Source organism: Malaclemys terrapin, chromosome 16 (assembly GCF_027887155.1).
Source record: "Malaclemys terrapin pileata isolate rMalTer1 chromosome 16, rMalTer1.hap1, whole genome shotgun sequence".
Taxonomy (NCBI): domain Eukaryota; kingdom Metazoa; phylum Chordata; order Testudines; family Emydidae; genus Malaclemys; species Malaclemys terrapin.
The window spans coordinates 1,054,918-1,076,362 of record NC_071520.1 but is presented as its reverse complement, the minus strand read 5'-3'; the positions used below and the strand labels follow the sequence as shown (position 1 = coordinate 1,076,362).

At 55.5% G+C, this 21,445-nt stretch overlaps 1 protein-coding gene across 1 annotated transcript in view; it reads right to left on the bottom strand.

The window, feature by feature from the left end:
- TBC1D10A (TBC1 domain family member 10A) overlaps window positions 1-21,445 on the bottom strand; it is a 52,529-nt gene that overhangs the window by 17,031 nt on the left and 14,053 nt on the right. Inside the window, exons 2-3 of the mRNA XM_054006019.1 lie at window positions 9,365-9,464; window positions 94-201 (exon numbers count right to left, since the gene is read on the bottom strand). Coding sequence (XP_053861994.1) covers window positions 94-201; window positions 9,365-9,464 — 208 coding nt within the window. The remainder of the gene's footprint in view (window positions 1-93; window positions 202-9,364; window positions 9,465-21,445) is intronic.

Below are 21,445 nucleotides of genomic sequence, written 5' to 3'. Positions count from 1 at the left end.
TCCTTTGGGCTCATTTTGCAGTCAGCACCAGCAGCGCTAACCTCTGGGAAGCTGCAGATCATACAGGAAGAGGAGAAAACGAGAACTGCTTACATCAAACCTGCCAGTGTTCTGTTCCAGCTTGACCTTGCCCCCTGAGAGGTACTGCCAGGCCCGGCCCCGCAGGGAGGGCGGGATTCCCTTCTGGCAGCGCAGCCGGATCTGAAAGGCAAAGGGGGACAGGCACTGAAACCCAGCGGGGCAGATATGAACGTGGGGGCTAGCCACAGATAGGAGAGCAGCAATCTAACATGCATCTAGCAACTGGCACCCCAGAGCGATTCACTAGCTAGATGCTCACAGACTTGCTTCACCCAAAGAGCAGCCACTAATGGGCGAGAGACAGCAGCTGATTGAACAGAGCACTGCAGGACAGCGAGTGAGGCACGCTGCAGGGCGACTGGAGAGCAGCAGAAGGCAATCTGGCACAGAGGCCGAGGCTGGCTCCCCAGCTCTGTGGGAAGCACCACAGGCTTGGGTTTACATCCAGCTCCAAGTTCTGGCCAGGCTGGGCTAGCACCTGACAGAGGCAATGGGACGGGCATGCAGACACAATGCTGGCCGGCACTATGGCATCTTGCCAACACTGGCACTGTACAGCTCGGAGCACGCTATGGGGTGACCCTCAGGCACGCTGAGAACCAGAGCACTCCCGCCCTCCTGCACCAACACTCAGACTGGGGATCAAACTCACAGCTTGGGGCAGCTGCAGTCAAGGCTTCGAGTTGCTCGGGAAGCTCAGAGGAAAATTCCTGCAGCACCAGGAACCAGTTCACATTAGGAACCCTCACAGTGTGCGAATGATCAGCCCAGCTCCATGCTGGGATCTTGGGGGCGGCAGCCCCAGGGTGCCAGCAGAGATGCCAGGCTGCCTGCAGGGGTTGAGGGCTTGCAACTGCTTTGGTGGCTCTTCTGTCCCCCCCAGCCCTGCTCCTGAATTCGGCCTCAGCTTTGGGAGAGGGACCTGGCTGCTGCAAGCCCAGGTAATCCGAGGGAGCTGCCATTTCACGCCAGGAACCAGAGGAACAAGATTGTGTTGCAGTTTTGTTTTTGCAGCCAGCTGAGCTGTGGCCAAAGAGCTGCTCGAGCCCTCTTAGTCCAGGAGGTGGGGATCTGGAATCTGCATTTTGGAAGCGTCCGTGGGGGGGGGGAAGTGTCAGGGCGGATAACGAGCCACTTCCCTGCTCCCTGAGCAAAACTAACAGGAAACCCCAGGAATTCAATTAGGCCATTCACCGGCAGAATGGAGCCACCAGGGCTTCCTTAATGATTTCAAGGGAATCATGCAAATATGCTAACTCCCAGAGCCGGCTCTAGCTTTTTTGCTGCCCCCCCCCCCCAGCCGAGCGCCGCCCACCCCCCCAGCCGAGCGCCGCCAGAACCCCCCGCCGAGCGCCGCCAGAACCCGCCCCCCTGCCGAGCACCGGAGCCCCCGAGCTGGCTGTCCCCCCCCCCCCCGAGTGCCGCCGGAGCCGCCCCCCCCCCAGAGCGCCGCCGAGCGCCGGAGCCTGTCCCCGCCACCGAGCGCCGCGCCGCCGGAGCGCCCACCCCCGCGGAATGCCGCGCCGCGCTCCCCCCGCCATCCCTTACCAGGTGTCGCCCCAATCATGTGCTTGGGTGCCTGGAGCCGGCCCTGCTAACTCCTGAACCTCAACTGCTCCCTGCAGCTCCGGGGAGGGGCGGCTGCCTCTGGGCAGCACAGGGGAAAGTTTAAAGGTTCAGAGACAGCAGCCGGAGCTGGGGATGGTTGCAGTTTCATAGTCCACGTCAGCAGCAAGACAAAGCAGGGTATATATCAGGATCAGCCCTCACCAGGACTCAGCCACAACACAGACTAGGCTGGGGATTTGTATTATGAAACAAAACAGAGCCCTTCCCGGCTCCTGGGGCGCACTGATCCTCGCAGCCTTCATACAAGCTCTGCAATGACAGAGAACAGCTGAGTGCCTGCACACAGAGGAAGAGTGGAAGGCAGCCAGACATATGGAAGCTGCTTCCTCCTTGCAGCCCTGGTGCTGAGCCAGGGCTAGGCTGCTGGGCACGAGGTGGCACACTCCAGGGAGGAGAGGCAGCAGTGTTGCAGGAGGCGTCTCCCCCATTAGGGGAGGGGAAGCTTGACTCTACTATAGCTTTGGTGCATCCAAACCAACATAGTGTTTGAGTGAGCTCAAATGATCAGCCCCACTCCCCCACTGACAGCAGTGCGAGCTGGCTTCCCACCACAATGCCGACCTTCGCAGCCAGGAAGTGGAGGGCCCCAGTGACCCTTTCTTAGGAGCCTAGGAATTGCCACAGCACATCAGACTTGAGACCCATCTAGGCCAATACCCTGTCTCACAGCAGACAGCTCCAGCTACTTCAGATGCAGGTGCAAAAACCCACCAGCTGGTAGTTCAGGAATAACCTGTCTCCCCAGGAAGTTTGTTCCCAACCTCCATCAATTAGTAGTTGGAATGAGGGTTTCTCTCTCTGACCCTGTGTACTGCAATAGTAGATAAGGATTGGACACTTGCCCCAATAAGTGTCTGAATCTAAGCAGCTCTTGGCCACATCTTGTGGCAGTGAATTCCACAGGTTAACTGGGCATGGTGTATCAAAAAAGACTCTGCTGAGCTGGACCATCTTGTAGGAGCCAGACAACTCTCAGTAGCTCTGTGCAAGAGGAACAAGGGAGCGCTTCCATCAGAACATCCTTTGGCTAAGTCAAGGCTGCAGTATAATGGCAGTGGCTGGAGCCAGGCAAGAGCAGTGACAGATACCTTCCCATGCCAGCGCATTCCAATCTAACCAGCTGCAACACCCCCTGCTACCCACAGGCCGGGCCAGGCCTGAGGGGTAGCAGCAGCCCCCGCAGCTGCCAACTGTGTCAAACGTCCACAACCTGCAATAGTTTTTGGATGCACGTGTTCAGTTGGGACCAAAGTCCAAATCACGAGGCAGCTGCCTGCCTCCCCACGAAGGGGAGAATCAGTAGAGCTCTCTGGCTGCCAGGAAACAGGCTGAGGCAGAGACCACTGCCCAATGAGCTATTCAGCCAGATGAATTTAGAGCCCGAGAATGATTGCAGTGTTAGAAAACACCTTCGAGCAAAGATCCCAGGAGCTCTGTGTTTAGCTCTGAGAAGGGTAAGGGGTGACGTGATCAGTCTAAGTCCCTACATGGGGAACAGATATTGTCAGTGCGCTCCGCAGGCTAGCAGAGGAAGAGATAACACGATCCAATGGCTGGAAGCTGAAGCTAGACAAATTCAGACGGGAAAATAAGGCACAATTTTTTAACAGCGAGAGTAACTAACCACTGCAACGATCCACCAACGGGCATGGTGGATTCTCCATCGTGGGCAGTTTTTAAACCGGCGTCGGAAGCATCTCCAACAGCCACTCCAGGTCAGACAGGAATTCATTCAGGGCAGTTCTCGGCATGTGTTAGGTCATAGGGTCCCAGGGGTCCCTTCGGATCACGGAAGTGGCCATCAGTGGATCGCAGTGGGGCTGCTCCAGTCGCCCTGCCCAAGCCCTGCCACATGGAGGCAGCTCTGGCAACGCAGGAAGACGCCCTGAGGTTTCCTTACGCAGCCCTCCCACAGTACATGGTCTGGCCGGGAACCTGCCACACATCTGCCACTAGGGCTACCAAAGCCAACCTGTCAGCTCTCCAGTGCCCTAGAAGCACCCACTGCTCCCAGCCAGGACTTACTCACCAAAACCCTGAGCTGCCACTCAGATCTTGACACTTAATGATGCTAGAAACAACTTCTCTGTACACAACAGCGAGATTAGGAGGAGACGGGGGTGGCGGTAGGGGGAGCGCAACCCTGGGCTATGGCCCAGCCGGGGGCAGAGGGTAGATTTAGGGGCACCTCTCAGCATGGCCCAGTCACTTTGTAGCAGCTGCTTCCGTCAGGAGTCCAGCTGTTTGAGGCTGTGCTGATCAGCCCAGCAGACACCTCCTCTACCAAAGACCCCAATGCGTCACCGACCAGGCAGGGGGACATCTCCAATAGGGGGAAAGGCAGCTAATGCTGGAATCGCAGCCCCACCCACAGCCCCACTGGTACTGGGGAGATTGGAGGGGTGCAGTCAGCTATGTGAGAGCAAGAATCCGAACCCAGTGACCCCTCTATATAATCAGAAACCTCTCATCCCATACAGGGTTCTAGACCCTGCTCTGCCATTGACTTGTGACACCTTGGGCAAGTCAGTACAAATAGGGAAACTGAGGCACAGAAGTTGACCACTGACCCCTTGGAGAGTTCCGATATGGGACATTATCCAGCAGGCTGCCCAGATCCCAGACAAGAGGAAAACACAGTCCTGCAATCCTCAGCTGGCTGTGCTCCAGCTGCATCCCCATAGGCTCTGCTTCTACTCCCTGATGGGCCAAGCTCTGGTCAGCTGTCATAGAATCATAGAATCTCAGGGTTGGAAGGGACCTCAGGAGGTCATCTAGTCCAACCCCCTGCTCAAAGCAGGGCCAATCCCCAGACAGATTTTTACCCCAGTTCCCTAAATGGCCCCCTCAAGGATTGAACTCACAACCCTGGATTTAGCAGGCCAATGCTCAAACCACTGAGCTATCCCTCCCCCTCCCCCCCATAAAATTTTTTTTTAAATAAAATTTTGGGATCTGTCAGGAAAGCTCAGGAGGCAGATTGTCACCAGAACGAGCTGGAACTGGGCCTGTTTGCTCTCGCTCTAAGAACTGCAGTGATCTGTCCACCCAGCACCCGCCATTCTGTTTTGCCACTGAGCTGCTGACCAGTCACATCTAGCCTAGCAGAAGCTGCTTTGGCTTAAGGCAGCATGGCTGAGACTCCTCAACAATGGGCAGTAACTGCATGTGCTAGCCCCCACCCCAGGTGAGAACCGTGTTCCTGGAAACACAGGACTTCCTGGTCTACGCGCCAGGGCAGCTTCCAACACAATCAGCCTGAACAAACAACTCCCCAGCAGAGCAAGGCCCTGGGCAGCGTAGGGCCTTCACACTAACAGGAAGCACTAGGCACAGCGCCCAGAGCAGCAGGCATCTCTGAAACGCTGACGGCTTCTTTTAAAGCCACAGTCCCCATCCCACTGGTTTCTCAGGCAAGGAGGAAGCAGAGCTGGGAGCAAGAACACCTTCAGGTCAGCTATCCCACTGGATAAGTGGCACCCGGGCCAGGCCCTGCACAGACAGCTAGAGGCTGAGGGATTACCCGTGCACTGGCTTCTACTCGGCTCGGCAGTGCCTGTGCAGCTGTACAGTCACCGCCAAGCTCCACTCCCCTCTCCCATGCACAAGGCTGCACACAGGGACAGTGGGAACAAGGCCCAGGTTCCCTGCGCTGCAGGGCTTGCATGAGGACGCAAATCTGGGAGCTGAACCCAGCCATGAGGGGATGGCAGCCCAGCCAAGATGCCTGAGATTTTTAGGCCACGAAAGCTCACCTGGATGCTCATTCACCGCAGCCCTTTGTGCCAGGGATGGGAAGAGCCGAGGCCAGAGCTGCAGCATCCCAGGCTTCACAGATACTGTGCCTCAGGCTCGAAGGCTGAACTGGTTTTGGCAGGCAGGATTTTAAGCACAAGTAACGTCCAGAGTCCTGCTGTTTCCATACCACACTGGGCACTACACTGGTGGGCAGCCACTAACTCTGCACTGTCTTCCCATGTCTCCCAGCACCAGCGCTGCCTGCTCGCGCCATCCCTCAACAGTGCTGCCAGCTGAAAGCTAGCCTTTCACCTCCTCTAACCTCAGCCCACTGCTCCCCACAGTGAGGATCTCTGAGTCCCAGCTCTCCACTCCAGCCTGTGCATAGCTCTGCCAGCCACCCTCTTCCGCACAGAGCGCGGTCCTGCCTCCTTCCCCACTTGCGGCCCCGCGTCTTCCCCATTCAGACCAGGAGCCAGTTCAGAATCACCCCCTGCCAGGCGCTGAGGCCCGCTGAGCAATCCCTTCTCCTTCCCACCCTGTCCCTGCCAGTGGAGCCCCTTCTCTGCACCTGCCCTTGGGAACAGCCCAACTTCCCTTTTCAGGATCGCCGCTGATGAAGTCTTGCCAGTTTCACTTGTTACCTTAACTCTAGTGTTCAAGCAGTATCTGCAGAACGAGAACCTCTCCCCGGGTCACCCGGCCTGATCCTTTCTGGGGGCAGTGAGACAGGAAGGGGCTCTGGATCAAATGCCTGGTGGGCAAAGTCTGACAAGGTAGGAAGCGATGGACAGCAGGGAGAAGGTGAAGCCGGAGTAACGTGCCAAAGCAGTGTGTCTGGAGGGCCCAACGGGAAGGAAGAGCAGGGAGAAGCAGAAGTGAGGGGTCCAGGCGGCTGGGGTGTGCTGCTGAGCAGATTCTCCAGAGCACCTGAGAAGGGCTGGGCGGGAACAGGCCCAGGAGGGAGTCTCGGCATGCCAGGAGACAGAGAATCCTGGTTAACACCATGGGCAGCAGGGAAGTCTTGGTGACAATGACTCGCACTCCCCACCCCCCCCGAATTCTACGCACACCTGACAGAAGGTTGCAAAACCAGAAGCAGAGCAGTGAGGGGCCCCAGTGCTGAGATTTTACAGGGAGCCCCCACCCCAGGAACAGACTCGCTCCCCCCAGCCTTAGCCCTGCCACTGACGTTCAGCAAGAGGTGCTGGCAGCCCTCTGTTATTCATGGAACGCAGGCCAGAGCCTCTGGTCAGCTTGAGGGGAAGTGTCATGTTCTGGGGCACTGCAGATGGGAACTGGCTTCTGCCTAAGCCCAGTGAGCCCTCCCCAACAGAGACCCTGGGCTTATCAATCATCTACCAGCCCTTGCAATGGGATCTGGACAAGTGCTTGCTTCATGGAGACACGTGACTCCGCTGGGCTGCGGCAGAGCCAGAAATGCTGAGCCTGGCTGTTGGCTTCATGCTCTGGCTCCATTCAATCATCTCACAGCACTAGCATTAGAAGTTCCCCTTCCCTGGATTGCTCTGTACAGAGGAACAGTGGAATGGACGGGTCAGGCAGAAACAAGGAATGGGAGCTCAGTTCAGACCTGCCTGTGCGGCTGCCCTTGCCCAACCCCAAAATTGAAGAGAGGATTTGGAGAGTTCAGTGCTTGGGAATGGTGTAGAGACTAAGCAGCCTGTTTTCTCCAAATGGGATGAGAAGGGAGGGCAGGCTTTGGACTAAAGCAATGGGACTCACTCTCCAGTAGGACTTGTCCATTTCAGGCTGTCCTACCCTGGAAGAGTGCACAGGAAGACAGTGCTCATGTACAATGCCCAGGCCGATCGGTTAGTCTGGGGAGGTTTGAGGGGACCCTTACCACGGATGCACATGTGCAGCGCGTGATCACGTTTCCCTTTAACCAGTCCCACAAGGTGAGAATGAGGTGACACTAAAAAGGAATGCTGAAGCCCAAGGCACGCACAGCATAGCATGCGCACAGTTGGATTTCACCAGGCCAGGATAAGGGACCATTGACATCGGCAGCTAAAGATAATAAGAGTTGTTCAGTCTTGATGCTTCAGGGTAGGGAGGTCTGCATGAAGGGAGTTACCCCAGAACCGCCTTGCACAGACTGGACAGCTGTGGTGCCGCCAAAGAACCACTCCCAGCCTGGAAGCATGCTGGGACTCTTCTGCTCCTGACAGCTAGCCCTAGACATTCGGCCCCAAGTGCAGCACTGGAAGGCTGCTCAGCGCTTTCAGTCAGACCCTGGGCACAGTGCTGCAGAGATCTGCACAGGGATCAGTCCTAGCTACAAGGAGGAAGTCTCAGGCTTGCAAGTATGCAGGTGGGGCACCACCGCAGGGCTGGAGCCTGCGTTACTAGCAAGAGGCCTTAGCGCAAGCAGTTCGATTGCCTGGGAGCTCGCCTGGCCTGCTCACCTGCCTTCTCCTGGGAGCTCTGTGGACTTGACTCAAGCAGTAGAATGAGTGATTGCTCTGCTCAGAGGAACAGCACAAGAGTTAGGAAAGATGCTGCCAGAAGCATCCTCAACTGCATCTGGTTTTATTAGGGTCGGTAACAGAGAAACAAGTAGGAGCCAGGTGGGCTCCACTCCAGACAGAACTGTGCTGCCAAGGGGCAAAAGGAGACCAAGACAACATCGTTTGCCCTTGTACAGCCCACGAGTAACAGCAGGGCCCATCTCTTAGATCCCAGTGACAGGGATGGATGCAGATTAGCAATCTATGGGAAACCTCACTGACCTAGATAGAGATGATGTAGGAATCTAAGTTCAGGGCAGAGCGCCAGTCCACGTTTGAGCCGGGCGCTGCTCAGTAGGGCTCCAATTGTCACTGAGCTTTTGGGCACTGCAGCACTATGGACACAGGCCTAGCTAAGACACTGCACTGAGCTCTGCAGGTCTGTTTTTCATTTTTAAAAAGTTTGATCCCCTCCCAAGGATGACAAAGCAGACTCTGGCACAAGAGGAAATGGCTCCTCTGAGAGGGGTTCAGCCAGCGAGTGGCTATACTGTCGCCAAGCCCTTAGCCACGTCCATTCAGGTCCAAAAAGGAAAAGTTACAGACAAAAGCTCAGAGTTTGAGATTCCCATGATGCCAATGAAATTAAAGATGTCAATGAAAACATCGTTTGCGTTCCCGTTACTCTGTACTTGCAATGCAAACACTTCAGCACAGGCGTAGGGAACAAAGCCATAAGTGAAACTGACTAGCATATTTCCATTGTCCAAGCAGACCACACAGTGGAGCAAGCAGCATCGGTGAGGAAACGTGGATTTCAAACATTCAGGGTTAAGTCAAGTGTTAGACTGGGAAGGAATTTTGTTTTTAACCTTTAAGCGCGCTCCCCTCCCTCCCACCCCCTCCAATGCTTGGCTCCCCAGAGCTGATGTCTGAACATGGAGCGCTGCCTTTGAAGACCCAGGGGAGATGGGAACAAAGTGGGCCAGGCTCCTCTCCCCTTCACGTTAGGACACCCCCCAGTGGGGGAAAAGGAGGCTCTGCTAAGGCCAAGCTGCCCCACCACTAGCTGCTCCAGTACAGTGACACTTCGGCAGCTAAAGCCAAACAGCTCCCAGAAAGGCAGAGAGGGCACCACCCAACCCCACTGTTCTCTCCCTGAATGAGAGAGGCCTGGGAGAAAAACTCCCTACCCAGCTCCCAGGATGAGTCAGCTCACAATCAGTCCTCTGCTCACACCTCTGAGCACCCTGCTTGGATGAGCACAGCTGAGGTGTCGGGAGAGGGTTAGGCAGAGGGAACTCACACCAAGGAAGGAAACCCCCAACCCCGGGGGCATTTACACAGACCCTCTGGGTCCCAACACCCCGAAGTGAGAACTGTCAGAGCCAGGGTTACAGGACAGCTGGGAGAAGAGCACTAGAGCTCTCAGGTACACTTACCTTCTTGTGCTTCTTGGCCATCCATTTGTCCCAGTTATTGAGCATATCCAGCCATTTGGACTCCCTCTGCCTCAGCACCTCCAGCGGCACCTCCTCCAGCCTAGGGGACGGGGGAAAGAGAAGAGAACATGTCACACGGGGCAAAGCCACCAAATCAGGATTTAGCATCACTCCACTCACAGCAAGTGGAACTGGGAGCTTGCAGCCCTTCCAGAGGATTTCATCTCCAAGAGCACCTGCTCCATGCGCCCCATCCCCCTGCGCTGCTCCCTGCCGCCTGGAGCACGGCTCTAACCCGCCCAGGCTCCCTAGGACAATGGGGTTGGACAAGTGCTTGCTGAGAATCCCCCTCGCATACAACCCTCCTACTCTGCATGCTCACGACACAGACCTCTAACCCGGGGCTCAGCTTCGACTCCCCCGGCCCTCTCCTTGCAGCCCAGCAGCATCACACCTTGCTGCATTCCTACAATCCAGGCTGTTCTGTCCTGGTCCCTGGCGCTCCACCTTGTCCTTCCAGTGTGCGTGCAGGTTCCTCTTCCCGGCCTGCTGCTCTGCTACCTACACCAGCTCCCATCATTTCACCACCGCAGATGCCAGCGCCTTGGCCCCACCTTCAAGAACCCTCCCAGGTGCCCCTTCTCTACCTAGCCTTGCATCTTGCCAACCCCCCACCTCCACCGCACCAGCAATGACGCCATTCTGGAATGCCCATTCCTCTCCTTCCACCCTTCCTGACCCACTCCCAGCCAGCTTCCCACGTCTCTGCCAGTCAGACACTGGCCAGCGATGGCCTGAGGGGAAGGCAACAGCTGCCACTAGTCAGACTGTAAGCTAAGCAGGGCAGGCACTGCGTCTGGACAGATTTATACAGCAGCTAACACAATGGGGGCCCAGGCCTGATTAGGCCCCAAGTACTAAACCTTTAACAGCAGCAAAGTAAGTCAGGGTCTGGTTCCTGAGCCAGAAGCAGTAGAAAGAACAAGATACAGGCGCCATCAAGCTACTCCAGAACCCTGAAGCATGTGGGCCACTCTGCATACAGAAACAGGCAGCAGCCCTTGCCCTGCTCTACTGGGCAGGAGCGTTAACTTCAGAGCTCTGAAGAACAAAATACGGCAGGGTGCTGCACTAACAGACTCTGGACTGGCAGCCGGTGACAACTGGCAGCACCAGTTTCTTAGGGTGCATCTACACTGCAGCAGGGAGATGCAATTCCCAGCTCAGGTAGAGGAAGATTGTGCCTGTGTTCTACAACCAGTGGTGTGACCATGGTGGCCCAGGCTAACCATCCAATAGGGACTGGACTTGGGTGGTTAGTCTGAGCCATCACCCATACCACTGTGGTCACACTGCTGGTTTTAACGCACTAGCTGGATCCAAGTTAGCGTATGCATGTCTATCCGAGCTGGGTGTTACTCACAGGGAGCCACTGGCCAGATCCTGACCTCGGCAGCTCAGGCAGCCTTCCAGGTCCTCTACAACTCCTACCAGTCATTTTCTGCACTGCCTCTGCTCCCTGAGTTTGGGGGATGGATTTCGAGAGCCTGGGTTGGAGTCAAAGCCAGCTACCAGACATCGCCCCAACCCCCTTTTAACAGCTTCAAGTACTGCCAAGGGGATGCTTCAAAGCCAGGGTCCAGGTCTGCCAGAGATCTACCTCCCACCAGCCCCAGACTGTCCTACAGAGCAATAGCAACATCTGGGCTCAGGCCTGGGGATCCGATGGCAGATCAGCCCTGGTTCAGAGGGATGCGCTTGGGACAGGATGGACTTGAGAGCTCATGAACTTGGCAGCGGTTTTACTCTCTCCACCGGTATTAAGACTTTTACTGGGTGTAAAGCAAAGCCATAGCCCTCTTCTTCCCAGACCAGCCCCCATCCAAATGAGACCAGCCAGCACTACAGATACCATCCCTCAGTGCGGCACAAGCCCTGAGCCCGGGAAGCTAAAGAACTGGCACCAACCCACTGCACAGAGAGGCAAGAAATTGAGTTAGATCCTGCATCCAGGAACAGCCTGTGCTGCGCCCATAGGAGCAATCCACATGCAACTTGGATGGCACCTGCAATGGAAGGGAGATAGGCCTTTCACATGGGCTCCTTGCCACGGGCGTGCACCATCCTTTAACAGCTGTGTGCACCTCCACCAACTCAGGTAAGATGGACCCCAGCAGGCGCTGGGCTGGGAACAAGCAGCATGTCATGAAAAACTCGATTCAATTCAGATACCTTGGGGGAGATTTTTAATGCACATCAGGAAAGTGACAGCGCACCACAGCCTGTAACGCAGCCTTCCCCCAACAAGTATTACTGCACACTGCTTCCTACAAGCGATACAGTGCGGTAGTGACACTCGAAATGCTAGTGCCTGTGTCACCCTAATAGCACTGAGCTGTAGCGGATACTGGAAACCTCAAACCAGCACAATCTGAGTTTAGCCTAGATCTGATTTAGCCCTTGTACTACACAAGCTCAGGCAGAAGGGAGGCAATTCGGTCACCACGTAGAGCCAGCAGCTACAGTCCCAGTCCGTGTGGAACGAGCATGTCCCCCTTTAACCTTCAGCAAGAACCACGCTCACCACAGCCACGGTCACACCCTCACTTCTGCTTTCAGTGCGGAACCATCATGACCAGGCTGTGCCTCTGCCTCGCGCCACATGGGCCCTGGCTCCGCATTTACTGGCTTTGCCTATACTAGAGCGATTGACTCCAGCTCTCCCCTACCCACCTCTGTTACACAGCCCTCCTCACCATAGTCGGAGTAAGGGCCTCACAACCAGCCATTTCTTCCTCCCACGGGAGGAGGGGAGAATTACCTCCAGTTACACACTGGGGCTCTAAGGGACTAGCTCACTGTTACCCAGGATGTCGTTGGCAGAGCAGCATTTGAACCCAGGGCAGCAGGGTTTCAGACATGTCCTGAGCAGGGTGAGAGGGCAGGGGCAGCCCTACACCAATGCTGCTCCCACAGTGCAGCTGCACCAGGCATAGCACAGAGCAGGGCAGGCCTTGCTCCCAAACGACCCCAGCCCGATCCGACGGACAACAGACCCACCAGCTTTCCAAAGGCCTGTCCTCCCAACAGTGGGACTCAGCGCTGTAGCGACTCGGGGGGGGGGGGGGGGGGAAGAGTCAGTTTGGTCCAGTCACAGACCGAGAAGCTGAAGAGGCAGCCGCCAGCTGGCCCACTCCCCTCCACGGATTCCACGTGCCTGGAGCACACAGCCAGCAGCTTTGGGAATGAGTGGGGAGCAGGGGGGCTTGGCTGGACCCTTTGGGCTCTTCACCACCCGCGTTCCAGCAAGATCAATAGCTCCCACCACATGGGGAGAGACAGAGTCTGCGCTAGCTGAGCTAGCCCTCCCTACCCACACACCTGCTAGGTTAGAACCTCCCCACGGCGCCCTGGGGCACAGGCCCAGGGCACCTGCGTCCAGCAGTCAGCGCTGTGGGAGCCAGTGGAGGCGTTACTGGGTAGCAGGGTCAGGAAGCAGGACTGCCCCATAAGAGGAGACGCAAGCTGGCTGGCCAGCTCCTAGAAGGGAGGCCAGGCAAGGCTGTCCCTGAGGAGGAGACTCAAACACTGGAGTGAGGGGCGGGGCTGGAAGGGCCCCATGCAGAAGAGGTAACTGGGGAGGTAAGGCATGTGGAGACCACATCAGCACCTCTGTTCCAGAGAGACAGGGGGTGGATTGTTTGTGCAGGGCGCATGGTTAAGTGCCCCCCACCCCGTGGTCAGAGCTGTCTGTGCAGGGTGACCCAGCGAGCCAGCCGTTGTCACCAGCCCTCACACTGTGCGCACAGGGGCACATCACCTCCTCCCCACACCACGTGAGTCCCCATGGCAAGAAAGTGATGCGGCCACAGCAGAGAAGCCAGCACTGCCAGGACAGGAGGACAATTCAGCCCTCCCCTCGCTCCAGTGAGCCGATACCAACTCACGCTGCAGCTGCCTTGGGCAACGGACTTCATTCGCTGGCACAGCCCAGAGGCAGTTACCCTGGCAAGCAGAGCCTGTCAGTCTACAGCCCCAGAGGCCAGCAAGGCTGGCTCCTCGTGGGCGGTCTGCCCCACACCTGCAGGATTCAGATCCCCAGGCCACCAGGGCAGTGCAAAACCAGCAACTGGCCCGTGACAGCTGACTCGGGCTAAGGGACTGTTTAATTGCGGTGCAGATGTTCAGGTTCAGGTACCTGTGAAGTGGGAGGGTCCCAGAGGTGCAATTAAACAGCCCCCTAGCCCGCCCCGCAAGCCTGAGTCAGTTAGCACGGGCCAGATGCAGGCATCTAATTGCAGTGTGACATACCCCAAGTCTACAGCTCTTAGAGAGGGGTCAGCTGCCGTGACTCCAGCTGGCAATGAGCATGGGCCCAGGGCACAAGGGAGCCTGGGAACACCCTTCAGAGGAGGGGGAGATGTTTTTCCAGGTCAGCAGGGACACTCATCCCCTCTCCTGAAACCCACAGCCCAAGCAGTCCCCTCTGCAGCCTCCCGTGCCGCAGCGTCAGACAATAGCAGGCAAGGTCACTCCAGGCCAAAACCATGGTTTTAAAATAATTATGCAATCTTATTCCAAAACTCTGCTTCCCTTGAACAAAAACCCCTGGCCCCCACACAGCTGCACAGGATGCTCCCTTAGTCTCTCTCCCCCACCCACAGCCCAGTGACTGCTCCCCTCTGCTGGGTAGTGAATGGGATTAGCTGGCTCACCTTCGGCCAGATGTTTGGAAGGCTGTTATCACAGGCTCCTCCAATGCCCAGCACCACCATGTAACAGGCCTGTGAAGAGCATGCCAGCGCCACGCTGAGCACACGCCAGGCTTTCTGCAGGAGCCAGGACTCCAGGAGCAGGAGGTGCCAGGGACTGGTCACTGGATACAGAGCCTGTGCTCTAGCCCCCTGGGCCCAAGCCAGCACAGGCTGGAAATCGTTACCATCTGATGGCTGTTTGGCAGCCTGCATGAAGTGAGTTTTGTGGCATCTCAGTCCAGTTCCTAGTGGGAGGAGTCACAAGGCAACCCTCCCACAACCATTAGTTGGCAGGCTCAGCAGAGACTAGGAAGGAGCGGGTGGAAGGACAGCCTAGGGCCTGGACGGGGACTCTGGAGACTGGGTTCAATTCTTTGCTTTCCGTGAGCTGGGACATGTCATTGCTGTGCGTTGCTTCCCCAACTGCAAGCCAGGAAACATACTGGCCCCCTTCTCCACCCCTCTCTTTGGCTCCATAGGCTCTCCGGGGCAGGGGCTGTATCTTGCATTGGGTATGTACAGCGCCAAGCACAATGGGGTCCTGATCTTGGGGGCACCATAGGTGCTACTGGAATACAAGCAATGAGACTAAACTCCCCCTTATGGGGGGCAGCGCAGAGGGATAAACAGACCTTCAGTGTAGCACCTTTCACCAACACTAAATCTACTCTGGAAGAGCTCTGCAAGACAGGCATGAGGACCAGGGCAGAGCAGAGGCTAGACCCTTGACTCTTTGCAATCAGGCTGGCGCTTCAGCACACCCCTGCGCCTCGCTGCTCTTTGCTGATGCTGACTGCACGCTCAATATGACACCACCAGAAGACATGGCTGAAAGCAGGGAGGGAGAGCTCCCTACCCCAGCAGATCAGCACTGCTTCTGGGGCAGGCACAGGGGGCCCCTGTATTGCTTTGCAACCCTGAACCCACCCCAAGCCTGGCAGAACAAAGAGACATTGTGCAGCAGCTCCTGGGTCACCTGCCCTTGGCGCCAAGTGACTGGCTAACCTGTCTCAGAGATACACAAAGGGCTGTTCAGTCCGCATTGAGGCACAGCAACGGGGGACTTGGCTGCTCAGCACACAGCTGGGAGCTCTGCTCAGCTAGTGAGTGTAGAGCTTCATCCCGTGGACTCTGCGACTTCAGCCATCCATCCAGAGGGGGGTGCTATGACCACGACCCAGCCCAGGGCCTTGCTGCCAGGCCCCTGAAATGGCAGCAGATGGCATCGCTGATCCAAGTGGGGCATCTATGGGAGATGAAGGGTCAACCCAGAGGTGATGGGTGACCCCTGCTCCCAGCTGCCATCTGAGTCCACCTGGACCAGCTTGGGGATTCAACCCTGTTATCCAGGCCAGCTGGCCCCCAGCACCCAGTCAAGTACCAGGGTGAGGAGGGTGCTCAGGAAGTTGGGCCCTGTCTGTTGAGCTGGAACAAGCTCACATAAGGGAGTGCAGGGTCCAGATCCATCTCACACAACGAGGAACCCGCCACAGCAGATCAGGATGGTGGGCGGGGAAGGGGAGGACTCGGCAGTTGCTGCTGAACGCTCTGTAGGCTGGGCCCCTTGGAAGGCTCGGGTGTCCCCCAAAAGGCAGCTGGCACAACTGTGCGCACTCAGGGATTCCCGCCTTTGCATCTGCTTCTCCATGGCTGCCTGACCCTGACACCAGCACGTCAGTACATGGCACTTGAACCAATGGGACGGGGCCACAGGTTTAAAGTTCCACACGCATGCCAATATTTTGCGGGACCAGGATGATATAGCACATGCTACCCAATCCACCAGTTCAGGGGATCCCAAAGTTCCCCCCACAGCCCATTCTGATACCAGCTGACGTTCAGGGACTGTCAAGAACCATCACCCCCCAGCGAAGTCGTCTCCCCGCTGCTCTAGAAACTGCCCTGCGCATGGACGCAGCAGAGGGAAGCCTATATTACAGGGCAGCAGCTCTGGAACTCTCCCTACAGAAGAGCCCCTCCAGCTAAACCATGTATAATGCCAGCTCCCCACTGCCAGGCCTCCTGCACATGGCAGCAGCCTCCCGCTGGGTGCACAGGAGGTAGTGAGCCACCTCCATTAGAGTTCTCTTAAAAAGCATGAATTTGTGGGGGAGGGGAGCTTTGCTCCTGGAAAGAACTAAGGGTCCTTGCACAGCCCTGACTCCATAGGGATGGGCACATGAGAAGGGGGGGGTCAGTGTGACCTGGCAGCTGGTTGGATGGTTTAAGAATCAGCCTTTGCCCTGACTCTGTGCCAGCACCCATTCCATACTGAAGAGCTCTTCCATTCCTAGCCTGGAGGCTCAGACGCTACCCCACACAAGGGGCACTACCCAGAGCCAAGGGCCCCCTTTACAGGCCAGGGCAATCCCCTCTCACCAAGGTGCACTGGAATGGCAGAGGAGCCTGTCCATAAAATGCTGCCATGCACCAGCCCAGAGTCCTGTTTTGCTGCTCCCACAGCATGTTGCAGAGGCAGCAACTCCTTCCCTGAGGAGTGAGCCCCTCACCCCCACCCAACGACACTGACTGAAGGAGCAGCACTGAGGGTAGGTGGGAAGCATCTCCAGCGATCCTAACGACTGCAGGGGGGGATCTGAAGGGGAGGAAGCAATGAATCTCACCTATCCCCCATCCCCAAAAGTAAAGACCCCATGAGTTGTTCCCAACTCATTGGATTACTGTATCCTAGCCCAGAAACTAACATGTCAACAGCTTTGGACTGACATCAGTCCTTTCTCACCCACAATCCCAGCAAGTCAGGAACACAGGGCCAAGGCTGCACCAAATGGAGGGCCAACGACCAGGAGAACAGAGCATTAGCTGAAGTGGATTAACAGAAACAGTTACTGGAATTCAACCATGTGCCACAAGCAGAAAAAGCTCCCTGTATGGAAACAGGAGCAGCATGCGAGAATGCCATCAGCCATGGGCAGGGGATAACGTTTACGAGAGTCACAAGAGCCCTACGACTGTTCTCAGCAGGACTGTCACTGATCAGGTCACCTGGAGGGGGAAATGGTAAAGCCCAGAGCCAGCAGTGACAAATCTCCTGCCCCTGTGTCAGGCATGCCGGTTCCTATGGGTCCTGGTGAGGATAAGGGAACTCGAAATCCTGGATGTAGTATCTCCCAGGGGAGGTGATGCCTCACACTGCCTGATCCAGCACAAGGCACTTTCAATTCCCTTGGCTCCAGCTAGCAGAGTTATTGGAGCCACCCATGCACCTTCCAGGGATGTCACAGCCATCTGCAGAAGCACTCCTTGACGGCTGGCTGATTCTGATGGGGGTTCATACAACTCAGCAGCCTCGATCACGGTCTCAGACCGAAAGCTCTTTGATACAGCGCTGAGCACACTGATGGCCAGAGGCCAGGTTCAAGGATGGTATTAAACAATGAGTTAACATTGGGTGGGAGGGATAGCTCAGTGGTTTGTGCATTGGCCTGCTAAATCCAGGGTTGAGAGTTCAATCCTTGAGGGGGCCATTTAGGGAACTGGGGTAAAAATCTGTCTGGGGATTGGTCCTGCTTTGAGCAGGGGATTGGACTAGATTACCTCCTGAGGTCCCTTCCAACTCTGATATTCTATGAACACCCTCCTACAGGCACACAATCACAGCAGCATTGCGCCAGGAGTCCCTTTACAAGGGGAAAAGGATCTAACGGGCTGCTGTGTTTAAAAAAAAAAAAAAAAAAAAAAGCCATGAGACCTTCCCCCACCCTCCATTACTACATCAAGGCTGATGTGTGGGTATTAGGCGTGCCCTTACCGCTCAAGAGGACACATATACCTCCATTTTACAGATGGGGAAACAGGCATAGAGCAGTGATTTTCACAAGCCACAGTGAATCTGTGGCCAGGGCCGGCTCCAGGCACCAGCCCACCAAGCATGTGCTTGGGGCGTCACGGCGCTCCAGCCAGTCGGGGAGAGCAGGGCCCCGGCCGGGCTCGCTGCCCTCCCCCCGGCGCTCCGGCCGGTCGGGGAGAGCGAGCCCGCGGTTGGACTCGGCGCCCTCCCCTGCTGCGCTCCCCGCCAGAGGCAGGGGGAGCCTTTTTTGCCTGGGGCGGCACAAAAGCCAGAGCCGGCCCTGTCTGTGGCAGAACATGGACGAGAACCTGAGGGTCCCAACTCCCAGCTGTACCCACTAGACTGCACTGTTTGGCATTTTAGAGAACTTTACACTCACATTCAGAGTTCTAAGGATACACTCACACCAAGGGGTTATATATATATGCATCCGAAGAAGTGGGCTGTAGTCCACGAAAGCTTATGCTCTAATAAATGTGTAGTCTCTAAGGTGCCACAAGTACTCCTGTTCTTTTTGCGGATACAGACTAACACGGCTGCTACTCTGAAACCAAGGGGTTAAACAACCTTACCAGATGCCCTAGCTGCTGACTCTTTGCCTGGCTAGATCGGCCCTCTCGCTGACCCACTATCCACCCCATCAGAAGCAACGGCGCAGCAGTACAAAACAAATGGGCTGCTAGCAGCTTATCTCATGCCCACAAATTACAGAGGTGCCGATCACGGGTAGCTACACAGCTAGAGGAACATGCTGTAATTTCCACTCCGGCCCCAAATGAGATCACAACTAACAGATCCTGCCCAGCTCACTTTTTCTGGGTGTTGCCACAGAAATAACTCTGGAAGCAATCATGCTGCAAAACCGGATTGCAATTAAAGTGGGGCAGGCAGAGCACATTCCTTAGCATTCTACAGCACAGTCGGGCCATTCCATATCTACGAGAGGTGCAGCCCGCAGCCTGCAACACTCCACCATGAGCAGAGGTCACACTGCATGCTGGGATATGGAGTGCATCTTTGCTAAACAGGAGAGAATCCAGCCTGTTCTATACAAACTAAGTGCAGCCTTTGGGCTCCCAGCAAGCTGTCAATGCTGCCCCTCAGCTGGGCAAAGTTTGAGCGGCTCCTGAAGAAAGCTGAGTCAGAGTTAAGCAGCCAGACTTCCTAGTGGTAGATCAGCTGCAGGAGTTCAGGGGGGTGGAGTTCAGACAGGTAGCTGGCTTGCAGAATCTTTCTTCTGCAAGTGGGAGCCCTGACTGTCTGCTTCCCCGTTACCGCAGCCCCTCTGGATCATTACAATAACCTCTGGCTCTTACAACAGCTACAGATGTACTGTTCTCCTCACAGGAAGCCAGCACCCACGGGAACTAGATGACAAGACAGTCTCCCCGATTACACTATGGCCAAAAATATACAGCCATCTAGTGCTCAGAATTCAAAACAGGCCTCAAAGTAACCAGAAGTTGCCGTCATGGATGGAAGGGGAATACACAGGCCTTGAAATTATTTACAAATTTAACAGAAGCCTCCTCTATTCCCAGCTTCCTCCAGCAGAGCCAATACTTTACTGTTAAGACCCTCCCTGAGTTTGCTCCATCCTCTCATGTAGGGCCCACCTCCTCTGTTCCTGCAGAGTCCCACGCCCGAGGGCGAGAGTGCCTTCTCCTTCACAAGTATCAGGGGGTAGCCGTGTTAGTCTGTATCTACAGAAACAACAAAGAGTCTGGTGGCACCTTAAAGACTAACAGATTTATTTGGGCATAAGCTTTCGTGAGTAAAAACCTCACTTCTTCGGATGCATAGAGTGAAAGCTACAGATGCAGGCATTATATACAGACACATGGAGAGCAGGGAGTTACTTGTGAAGTAACTCCCTGCTCTCCATGTGTCTGTATATAATGCCTGCATCTGTAGCTTTCACTCTATGCATCCGAAGAAGTGAGGTTTTTACTCACGAAAGCTTATGCCCAAATAAATCTGTTAGTCTTTAAGGTGCCACCAGACTCTTTGTTGTTTCTCCTTCACAGCCTTTGTCGATCTCCAAACTTCTCCTACTCCATCTTTTCAAGGCTTGGCCCTTCTTTGCATTGCAACGTGGGTGCACTTGGGAGCACTGTCCACACAATGATACCAGCCACAACAGAATCATAGAATATCAGAGTTGGAAGGGACCTCAAGAGGTCATCTAGTCCAACCCCCTGCTCAAAGCAGGACCAATTCCCAGCTAAATCATCCCAGCCAGGGCTTTGTCAAGCCGGGCCTTAAAAACCTCCAAGGAAGGAGACTCCACCACTTCCCTAGGTAACGCATTCCAGTGTTTCACCACCCTCCTAGTGAAATAGTTTTTCCTGATATCCAACCTGGACCTCCCCCACTGCAACTTGAGACCATTGCTCCTTGTTCTGTCATCTGCCACCACTGAGAACAGCCGAGCTCCATCCTCTTTGGAACCCCCCTTCAGGTAGTTGAAGGCTGCTATCAAATCCCCCCTCATTCTTCTCTTCTGGAGACTAAACAATCCCAGTTCCCTCAGCCTCTCCTCATAAGTCATGTGCTCCAGACCCCTAATCATTTTTGTTGCCCTCCGCTGGACTCTTTCCAATTTTTCCACATCTTTCTTGTAGTGTGGGGCCCAAAACTGGACACAGTATTCCAGATGAGGCCTCACCAATGTCGAATAAAGGGGAACGATCACGTTCCTCGATCTGCTGGCAATGCCCCTACTTATACAGCCCAAAATGCCGTTAGCCTTCTTGGCAACAAGAGCACACTGTTGACTCATATCCAGCTTCTCGTCCACTGTAACCCCTAGGTCCTTTTCTGCAGAACTGCTACCTAGCCATTCGGTCCCTAGTCTGTAGCAGTGCATGGGATTCTTCCGTCCTAAGTGCAGGACTCTGCACTTGTCCTTGTTGAACCTCATCAGGTTTTTTTCTGCCCAATCCTCTAATTTGTCTAGGTCCCTCTGTATCTGATCCCTACCCTCTAGTGTATCTACCACGCCTCCTAGTTTAGTGTCATCTGCAAACTTGCTGAGAGTGCAGTCCACACCATCCTCCAGATCATTAATAAAGATATTAAACAAAACCGGTCCAGGACCGACCCTTGGGGCACTCCGCTTGAAACCGGCTGCCAACTAGACATGGAGCCATTGATCACTACCCGTTGAGCCCGATGATCTAGCCAGCTTTCTATCCACCTTACAGTCCATTCATCCAGCCCACAGGTCTTTAACTTGGCGGCAAGAATACTGTGGGAGACCGTATCAAAAGCTTTGCTAAAGTCAAGGAATAACACATCCACTGCTTTCCCCTCATCCACAGAGCCAGTTATCTCATCATAGAAGGCAATTAGGTTAGTCAGGCACGAGTTCCCCTTCGTGAATCCATGCTGACTGTTCCTGATCACTTTCCTCTCCTCTAAATGTTTCATAATTGATTCCTTGAGGACCTGCTCCATGGTTTTTCCAGGGACTGAGGTGAGGCTGACTGGCCTGTAGTTCCCCGGATCCTCCTC